Genomic DNA, 10,567 nt, shown 5'->3' with positions numbered 1-10,567 from the left:
TTTAATTATACAAATGTAATGTCACTAAGGTATAAAGGCAGAGGATTATTCAATACCCTATCTTAAAGTAAAGCTGTGGAATTCAGGGATAACTATCTCATTCCTGAGAGTATGTTGTAGAGTTTTCTTCTATCAGATACCCATTAAAAAAATCCTACTGTATTGGATTGGGTCATGGATATCGGACTGTGTAGCTCAGTCGGAAGAGCACTGATGCAGGGGTCCCAGGTTCAATTCCCAGTCCAGCAATACATTTTCTCCTTTCCTGTTACAGATTTGGTGCCATTGACCATCCCTGGACTTGCAGGTGAAAGTCCTCCCAGGGGCAAATAAGAACTTGGGTTTTGAAGACAATTTATTAGGGAGGAATGTAATGGTTTGGGCCGTGGATATCAGCCTGGGTAGCTCAGTCGGTAGAGCACCCGACTAGTGAGTCCCGGGTCCCGGGTTCGATTCCCGGTCCAGCCATACATTTTCTCCTTTCCTGTTACTCTACAAACAAGAAAGGGGAATTCATGCTATGAACATAGAAACACTGTTCACTGAATTGAAAAAAAAAAAATCATGACAGAGTTTTGTGTCTTGGTATAGCCAACTTGTTGAAATGTGAACATAGAAGGCATTTAAAAGAATTCCACTGATCACTCTACCTTTGGTAACCATGGCAGCACCGATAATGGAAATAAATAACTAATACACACAAAATAATGTATCACAGTGTCTTCTACTCTGGATCAGGTTCAAAAACTATAAGACGAGTACATGTACTTCTGAAGAATTGTTAATTGTTGTCTGTGACAAGTAGCGCTAAAAATGACAAAAAGTCCTTTAGCTTCCTTTTATAAATTTAATTCAATGAACCAGATTGTTTAACAAAAACAGAACAATAATATTGTGATTAATATTTGACATGAAATGTAGATACTATTGCTTGTAAAACAAGCTTACAATGGAATCATATCAACTGTATACATCTGTAAATAAAGTCTCACCTCCTGTGAGCAAATAAAGCACAATAAATCCTCTACCAGTAGGAAATGAATGTTTATAATATCACAGATTTTGTAAATCATTCAGATGTCATCTACATCAACATTAAAGCCCTTCATTAACTTTGTCAGTGTGTCAAGACACCAACATGAACGAGTTGATTTTACACATTTTAACGAGACAGAAATTACATTTAATCTCGGCTATTGCACAAGTCTATCAGCACAATTTGAAAAAAAAAACAAATGCCTAGTTACAGTTAACAATGTCTGACACATGGACAAAAACTATTCTGTACATAACATAGTATTATTTCCAGTTGGATGGCACAATTTGAGCACTTTTTTCCAAAGTAACATAAAATGGACAAAATGTTTACAAAATAAATGTATCACACAAACTGCTGGGATTGTTGTCTCTCTGTACATTGTGGCTGAATGATCTAACGAAGACATTCATCGATGAGGAAATCGAGAGAGTGGTCATGGGAGGCTTTGGGAATGTTCCCCCACAGCAAAATTTCATCTCCTGCAATAGTATCATAACAGGGTGATCTCGCTTGAAGTATTCACTTAAAATTTTACTTATTTTACTTTTTAATTTCTACAATTTTTTGCAATTTCATAATACAGAGATCTGATATGGAGAGTTATATACATAGCTAAAACTTAGTAGCTGTATGTGTAAAATATTAGAGGGCTATTTCTGAAAAGAGAGGAAGACCAAAAGAGACCTGGAAAAGATCAGTGGAAAAAGAAATGAAAGAGAACATCTGGACATGGGGACAAGTCCAGAGATGGACCAGCATGGACGTCTCTGCTGACGGCCTTATGTGCTGACCAGCACAAAGAGGACTAAGTAGGTAAGTATTTCTGATACTAATTTTTTTTTAAGTATTAGCACAGTGAGTACAATTCTTATTTTTTATTTATTTATAATTTTCTTTTTTGATGATGATCATCAACTTGAGAATTCCAATTCCATTGGGACAAAAATCCTGAAAATTATACGCCAAAATTTCTCTGCAACTTTATAATTTTTATCTTTGAATACAAATTATTATGCTTCTTGTCAGTTTGTCTCTATATAATCAATACCCAATTATTTTTGCAAAGTATATAAAGGTTTTATAAAGTGTAAGCAAACACATTACATTGAGGAATATATTTTTAAATATTTACATTTCCAACTATTTTCTTGATAACTCTTAGAAAGTTAGGTGTGTTGATTTCTTGATAATTACAACTGAATGTAAATGGTCTAGTGTGCCTAATATGCATGTCAATCTCTCACAGCTGTCTTTGTGTCGGACATCAGTGGGCAGGAACTATGGAAATTAACATGGTATGTCTCGTGTATTTTAAAACTATCAAACAGCATTTTTTATTTATATTTACTCTTTTATTTCACATATAAATATAAGAAATCACTGTTTAATTTGTTGGGTGGGCCTGAGACATCAACGATAGTTGGAAATGTGGGATAATTTATCACACACTATGCTGAAATACTGTAAAAGCAGAGATATTCGTTGGGGATTAAATTTCTTTTATTTCGTTTCTAACAGTTATCAACAAAATTAAATCCCACTCGAAATTTTTATATGACTATTTATTACATTTTCAACAGTGAAATACTGTGATTTATTTATTGAATAAAAGTGATATTCTCTTACAGTGTGAAAGAATACCAAAATGATATTCTCTCACAGTGTGAAAGGATATCAAATTAAGTAAAAAATAATTTCTGCCCTATCATAAGATAAAGATAGTAACTAAACATCTTGATAGAGCTAAAACTGCAATTTTCTTCCCAAATATGTTGCTAAAATCCATGCTATGTAATGTTTTCAATCTCACAACTGCTAAGCTATGACTTCTCAACCGCTCAACTATGACGTCAAGCCTAGCTATGACACTGTGTTAAGAAAAGACAGAGGCAAAGGGAAAATCAAAGAAAATGTAATAAACAGAAAATTCAATGTTTTGTAGATGAATATGGAATTTATTTCACTCGTGAGACAGGATTTTTGATATTTTCACTCGTGCTTCGCACTCGTGAAAATATCAAAAAATCCTGTCCCACTCGTGAAATAAATTCCATATTCATCTACAAAACATTGAATATCCTCTATATATTGAATAGGGTTACTTTCGAAACAACGAAATTAAATGCCCAAGAAACCTTTTTAGAGGACAAATCAACGAAATTTTATCCTCACGAAAATTTGTGCTTATACAGTAGTAGTCAGGGTTTGACACACAGTGTACTCCCCTCCAACTTGTGAAACATGTGTCAAACCCTGACTATTTTTTGGCATAGTGCATTTATAGAATAACACTGTTATATAAATATGAAAATTTTAATCTGCTATATGTGCACTGCAGAAATAAATTGTAGTTTATTTGTTTATCTGACCAGCATACCTTTCTTTTCAAATCTCTCATATGGTGATATCTTGTCTGTGTAAAACATCCACAGGTGGCCATTATTACAGGACTGTAAACAGGTTTTACAGGGCAGTCTCACATTATAACCAACCACATTGCCACTGTAAACAAAAATAAAAATATTTGTTTTAATCTCAAACAAAGCTCCTGTATTTCACTGCACTTGTCCAGGTGATACTCAACCCCCCCCCCCCCCCCCCCCCCCCACACACACAAATGAGTTCTGATCAGAACCTTTTATTTTCCGGTGTTCTGCAAATTATAATACCCGAAGAGTTTGTAGTACCTCTGCTGAGATTTAGTGAGACTACAGCGATATTACCGATTACGTAGTGTCTACTAATAGACTATCAATTTTACAAAACATAAAATTGAAAAAAATGAAGATAACATAATGTGATAAATCTGATAATTGCTTAAACTCAGCTGAGATTTCGCTTTGCTTAATATTTGGATTGACTCTTTCACCAAATGTATCAGTCCAAATATCAAGACAAGCTTAATCTCCCCCCAAATTAATCAATCATATACACAAAATGAATCATGAACTGGGAAAAAAATGCAGACCCCTGGCCGTAATCTCTGTGAGATCCGTAGAGACTAAAAAATTTGGTCTGGTGTCTCTACAGATCTCAGACCAGTGTCACATAATCTCATTCGGGGTTTTGTGCCCGGACTTCGACAGCTTGTTTTGATTAATACAGGCTGAAATGAATTAGCTGTCTGCTTCAACTTTTTGCTCTGGACATCCTTTTAATTCCCTATCCAGGGCTTGACATTAACGCTTGTCCACATGTCTGGTACCAGTGAAAAAAAATTATGGACAAGTGAATATTGCTGGGCACTTGTCCGATTGGACAAGTGCATTTTAATGTAAAGGAGTCTCTAAATAATAAAAAGAACGACTGTTGAAAGTTAATCGGTAGTTTCAAGACAGAAGCTGTACATAAAAACCGGACTTCGATTCACATTCAATCGGGATCAAAGTTCACTAATTGCATACTACTGAAAAGGCATAGAACTTACGAACTTTACAAAGTTTGGATTCTGTTTGATGTTGACAGGTTCACTTGTTGTCAGATAAAATTTCGTTTTATGTGTTTGTTGTATTTATCAATAACATCACGAATAAATCAAGCACATGTCATGTGTAATGGACTTTATTTTAGTTTTCATTTTTCAATTTGACAGTTTTAGATCTTTATTGAAAAATTTTCGGATAAGTGAAGTTGAAGTTCGGACAAGTAAATGTCTTGGTCACTTGTTCGAATGGACAAGTAGGAAAAAAGTTAATGTCGAGCCCTGCTATCACCATAAAACTTTCGTTTCTTACCTCAGAAAGGTTTAAATCCATCAAAATATAAAGTTGTTGATTTTTCATACCAATAAGCTATTCGTTTAAACCTCAGATGCTGAAGAGTTCCAGCAATAGTCTGCTTCAAATACTTCGTACTATGGTTCATTTCTATAGGAAATAGTAGTAGGTCGAAGTATTTGAAGCAGACTATTGCTGGAACTCTTGGCATCGGAGGTTTAAACTAATAGTTTATTGCTATGAAAAATCAACAACTTTACATTTTGATGGATTTAAACCTTTCAGAAGTAAGAAACGAAAGTTTTATGGTGATAAGGAATTAAAAGGATGTCCAAAGCAAAAAGTTGAAGTGGACAGCTAATTCATTTCAGTCCATATTAATCGAAACAAGCGGTCGAAGTCCGGGCACAAAACCCTGAATAGATTAAATGACACTGGTCTGAGATCCGTAGAGACACCAAACCAAAATTTTTACTCTCTATGGATCTCTCTGAGATTACCCTGGCCATGGAATCACCAGTGGTGGGAGATGTAAAACCTGTTGGATTTCCAAGCCTTACCATTGAGTGCAGGCCACATTCTCCAGCTGACAGTTACAGGTGTCTGTCTCAAACCTTTCACCTGTCAAGGCAACACAGCTGTAAACAAATAGAGTAAATGAAAAATACGCATTTATAGCAGGAGATTCCTCCAAGTTTTGAATTTAATCATATATCAATGAATATTAATGAATTGAATTAGACAAGTTTTCAGCAACAATTACTGATGTAATTAAAAAGGGTCTTTTTCAATCTTTGGCTAAACACTCTAACTCCACTCTAACTCCTGTGTGAAAAATATCATTCAAACCTTTTCTCAGGACAGTCTGTTGAAAATAACCTTGTATCCGAGTCAGCCACTAAAACCGATTCCATTGCTCGGCGGCAGACGGTATTTTCACAGATTTTGCAGTCCAAAAAGAAAACCTCTTTAGACTGGAATTGAGGATGTATAGGAGACTTGTCAGACATTTTTGTAGGTTCAGTTCTACACAAAATATGGATACTCTACTATAAAACGATGCTCCCTCTTTGGTATCTGAATGGCGTCTGACAGCTACATGTGGTTTCTATATTTACACTTGTCACGATGTCTATGATTGGCTTAAAATTAAAAACAATTTCCTGATCCGATATCTGATTGGTCACTTGGAACTTGTAGTTAAGCGAGTACTTTGCTAGCACTGGTTCTCTGCCCTTGATTCCAGTCGCTGCCGCTAGGAATTGGTTTTTCAGGGCGCTTGCGCCCGTTAACCAATGTCAGGGTACCAGTCTAGTACTTTGCTAGTGAAATCTCGTGATGTCTCGTCTTCGATTACGAGATGTGCAGATCCGATATGCAATACACAGACAGAGGAAGATGCAGACCGATTCGTGAACAGCGGTTTTAGTATTTTCGGGAATATTGTTTGAGTTTCACACAATGTCTTCGGAAAAGAAACCAAAGAAAGAAAAGGAAATTCTCTTGGAATTTGAAAATCAGGCTAGAGGTAAGTTATGAATTTTACGCATTGTTGACAAACAGGATAAATGCCAATTTATCTCGAGTCTGGGTCGACCTGTTGGGGGGTCCTTCTCCGTTATCTGGTGTCCGGTAGCCTTTCAGGAGTTTCCGTCAGGAGCACTCACCGGATGGGTCGACAGCTGGCGGTTTTTAAATCACTTCCGCAAATAAACACTTGTAGCCTATATAAATATTGTGACCTTAATTTACCCATTGTTGAATGTGACAAATCAGGCGTGACGATCAGTGTCGTAATATGATGTATTCTGGTCTGTCATTTGAAGCGCTGATTAGTCTATCATGAAATATGCTGACCCCCCCCCCCCCCAATTTGAAAAAAAAGAGAAAAGAAATATATGTTATCAATCTATGATTAATGAAAGGATTGTTATGCATGTCTAAGATAATTCATCAATTAATAAATAAGCTCTAATATAAAATAATTCCCCGTCATAGACTAGTGTTTTGAATTTAAATCAGATAGATCTTGTGTAATTGAGATGTCTCAGTGTGATTGGTAATTTCTCCTATAAACATGATTTAACTACTTAGTTGATACTCAGATCAATAGTACTTGACACAAGGAAGTTTCAAATCTTCTAAGTACTGTATTTATTTTTTTTATTATTATTAAATACATAGGGTGTGTTTTATGACCATATAAAGTTTCAAGTAATGAAATCGTATTTCTTTTTTAGGTAGACTAAGGGTTTGGTTTAAACTGGGTAGCACCTTAACATAAATGATTTTGTTACAGATTTACACTGATCAACAAAATTTTAATTATGTTCATTTAATTTCCTTTAATTTTTATTTTCTTTCCCAAATTCCTGGTGAAGTAGAACACTTCCTAGAAAATGTGCAATATATTATATATTATATATTACTTCCATTTTATATAATGAAGACCTTTTGTAAAACCAAGCCTCTGATTATTGGAGGAAGCAAGTGTGTTGTAGATTGACTTAAAATTTGATGGCTCATCTTTGACAGCTAATCACAGTCAGTTTTTAAGTACAATATGATCGTAGATATCTATGATGGAAACTGACAGTTTGACAAGAAGGAAGAAAATTCAATACACAAGAGAGGAAAACTTAATACACTACAGAGCCTGATACACAAGAGGAATTTCAAATGACTGATACACAAGATTTTTATTTTTGAAAGTTCATGGAAGGCCACTCATATGTTTGACTTACATTTCACCTTGGTGTTCATTTCACAAAAGAATTCTGATATTGGATAATTTAAGTATAAACTTCCCTAAAGATGTAACCATTAATTTTATAGTACATGATAGATGACCTATAGATGGATGGGTTACATTGCAATGTCAACCTCGACTTATCAGTGTCATACAGTGTGGAGTATTTATGATGTAGATATCAATTTTAAAAAGTTTTTTATCCCAAAATTTTAAATATCATAACGTCAATGTTAATGAAGTTTCAGTGAGGAAAAAGAAAAATAGAAATAATTGGGAAATGGACATCAATCTTTTAAGATTTTGCTGAATTCTAAGAAGGTTGGATTGACTTCATAAATTGGCAGACTGATTGCCTATTGGAAAGTGGTGCACATATAGAAATAGAATGTTGTTTTATCTGCATAATCTTAATTTTAATGAGTATGATATGAGGAGAAGTTGAATACATAGACTATACACAGTTCATAATATGGTAGCAATTTGGTTCAGATTTCACATTCTAATATGCTGTACTTGAAAAATTCTGTTTCAGTGGTAAACACTTTCTACGTTCTGTGTTCTTATTTAACATGAGATCCATATTACCGGGTAATTGGCCCGTTTGATGCATTCTTTTGTGCGCTATTTAAATGAGTCTTTGTAATTCTGCATTTTATCAGATAAATTTTGATTACACATAATTTTGAAAATAGATGTATACAAATTTTGAATAATGTAGTACATACAGTTTATATACCGGTAAATGTAGAATATAGTGTCATTTCTGACAAAGAGAAAGATGTTTCATCTTTCTGTTTAGGGCTGTCTGCTGACAGGGCAGAATCAAACATGTGTTTGCAAACTTTGGAAAGGTTGGTAGTATTTGATGAGTGTTGTTTTATTCGGGCACTAACGATCAGCAGGGTTAAGTGCTTGTACAGCTTAGAAATAGTTACCAGACACTTATACAGAATCACAAACTCAAATAGGGAGATCTGGATTGTTTCAACATTCAAATATTCACATACGCTTTAACTACACCAGGAGTGGAGATCTCGGGATTTCCCCCATTTTATTTTTCAAAAAATTGTGATTTTAAAATTGAGATGCTCAGTTTGACATGTAAACTAACAAGCATACTACTAAACAAGAAATAAAATGAAGAACTGTCTGGCAAACAACTTAGGAGCTGACACATTTGTATTGTTGACTAAATGACAAATAATGAATTATAAAACACCTCTGTATATTTTACTAACTGGCAAACAAATATTGACCTAGGTTACACCTTTGTATATATTGACTGACTTGCACACCTTTTTTTATTATATTTATTTCTACATGTATCTCTTCCTCATGCATGGATTTATCTGAGACAGTACATTAACTTGATTGTATAATCTGTTCTGGGAAAAAGAATTAATTTTTAGCTGCAGTGCTCTACTGTTGTTTGTAATTTGTGACGGAAGAGATTGTCTTCCAAACTCTAACATATTGCAAGAAGTAACGGGAAATGGAGAGCATGCTTGATCCTGACCAAAGGTCTCTGCCATTCTGCTGTGCCTGCCCCGAACATTTACTCTGAGGAAAACATTTATTTATTTATGACACAAGCATTTACTTTAAGGAAAACCTATATTATGACACCAACATTTTACATGTAGAGATAATGTATGTTAGGTAGAAATAGGACTGTAGCTATGGGGTTGATTTGTACGGATTCCTGGATGATGCAGGGGTTCTGGGACTCCTCTAGCACCTTTACTAGGGTTTATTTTTAGGAAGGGGAGGGGTATAACTCTCTAATAGTCTGGTTACAACCTGCTCCTTTGGTGGAGTAATTTCTTCATTAGTATGATTGTCAGTGGTGTTGATAGTTATTCCTGCTGAGCATTATCTTTGACTAAATTAGTGAATGTTGCTTGGTAGATGCAGGTGTTTGCTTTGTTTTCAGAAGATGAATGATGCATTTTTACAAATCAAATTTTGCTCAGACTTGAGTTTACATGTTTTAGGTTTCTAAAACTTTAATATTAAATCAGTATCTTCCCTAAGAACCAGTTATTTTGGCCAAATTGACCATTTCAGTTAATAAAAATGCTGCTTAGAAATAAAAAATTTACAGAGTTTGTAAGGTCCACAGAGATTTTGTTCATAAACCTGGATCAACCCGTAGCCTGTTACAATTGATCTCCAACCCTTTACTTTGAAATAAAGGGGAAACACTGAATCATATATATCAGAAATATAGAGGGACTTAACTCTGTAAAGTTGTAATTAGCTTATATCACACCATTAGCATTAAACTGTTTACTAGCTCTGGCAATAATTCTGTAGTAAAAGAAATTTTACAGTTTAGAGTCTTAAGAGCCCTCTATACACTGCACACTAAAGAGTTCTGATTTTGTGGTATTTTTATGCAGAAAGAGTGATCTGCCCTTTGATCAAGAAGAAAATAAACTGCAATGTACAGTTTATTACTTAATTTTTATTAAATTAAGCATTCGTAACACTTCAATAGGCCAAGAGGAATAGATAGAACATTTCATTTGCAGGTATTTTGTCCACTTAAGTAAACAACAGTGATTTCTGTTCATCAGTACTTCATTGTCTTTGAACATTTTTCCTGGGGGTAAATGCAAGGCACACAATGTTGAAAATGTGATAGATAATCTCAATGTTTATACCTTTACATACTATAATTTTTTCAATGTCCAAAAAATATTTTCCTCTAGTGTATAGAGGGTCCTTATTTGCATGGCTTGGTGAAATGCACATACTGTTCTGCGATATATTGACATGGAGCCCTAAGCAAGAACAAGCCTGTGCGTCTTCCTACCTCACAGCAGTGTTCAGTGTTATTCAAGTAAATTGAGATCTTTTTAGCTAATTGGAAAATAATCAGAAAGCTTTATATTATTTTCCTCTTTGTTCCCCTGAGTGCCTTTCTTTTCCCTGTACATTGTAGTTTTTTTTATGCCCAGAGCCACAAGGTAGTATATAATCCCTTGCTGGGTTTTGACCTTCTGTTTGTAAAGCAATGGGTATGTGCATCACCAGCCTCATTTTGATGTGATGCAA

General features: G+C 34.7%; 2 protein-coding genes across 2 annotated transcripts in view; one reads left to right on the top strand and one right to left on the bottom strand.

Annotated features, from left to right (window-relative positions):
* Window positions 1-833: 833 nt before the first annotated feature.
* Window positions 834-6,202, bottom strand: LOC133195527 (protein FAM72B-like). The gene is made up of 5 exons (XM_061331397.1): window positions 6,074-6,202; window positions 5,605-5,966; window positions 5,316-5,393; window positions 3,417-3,541; window positions 834-1,518 (listed from the first exon to the last, which is right to left on the bottom strand). The coding sequence occupies exons 2-5, from the start codon at window positions 5,763-5,765 to the stop codon at window positions 1,433-1,435; spliced, it is 450 nt and encodes a 149-aa protein (XP_061187381.1). The 5' UTR covers window positions 5,766-5,966; window positions 6,074-6,202; the 3' UTR covers window positions 834-1,432.
* Window positions 6,141-10,567, top strand: part of LOC133195525 (SLIT-ROBO Rho GTPase-activating protein 1-like) — a 48,435-nt gene continuing 44,008 nt past the window's right edge. Inside the window, exon 1 of the mRNA XM_061331395.1 lies at window positions 6,141-6,283. Within this exon, the coding sequence (XP_061187379.1) occupies window positions 6,217-6,283 (67 nt within the window). The 5' untranslated portion in view covers window positions 6,141-6,216. The remainder of the gene's footprint in view (window positions 6,284-10,567) is intronic.

Source organism: Saccostrea echinata, unplaced genomic scaffold, assembly GCF_033153115.1.
Source record: "Saccostrea echinata isolate AGI-Se365-2 ecotype Australia unplaced genomic scaffold, CSIRO_AGI_Sech_v1 ptg000029l, whole genome shotgun sequence".
NCBI lineage: Eukaryota > Metazoa > Mollusca > Bivalvia > Ostreida > Ostreidae > Saccostrea > Saccostrea echinata.
Note: the sequence above shows the minus strand (reverse complement) of the source record. Positions and strands in the feature narration are given on the sequence as shown.

Coding starts and splice junctions, on each gene's coding strand:
- LOC133195527 (XM_061331397.1), bottom strand. CDS start 5,765: ATGTCTGACAAGTCTCCTATACATCCTCAATTCCAGTCTAAAGAGGTT. Junction 3,542..5,315: donor AATGTGGCCTGCACTCAATG/GTAAGGCTTGGA, acceptor TTTTGTTTACAG/TGGCAATGTGGTTGGTTATA. Junction 1,519..3,416: donor TGAGAGATTTGAAAAGAAAG/GTATGCTGGTCA, acceptor ATACTATTGCAG/GAGATGAAATTTTGCTGTGG.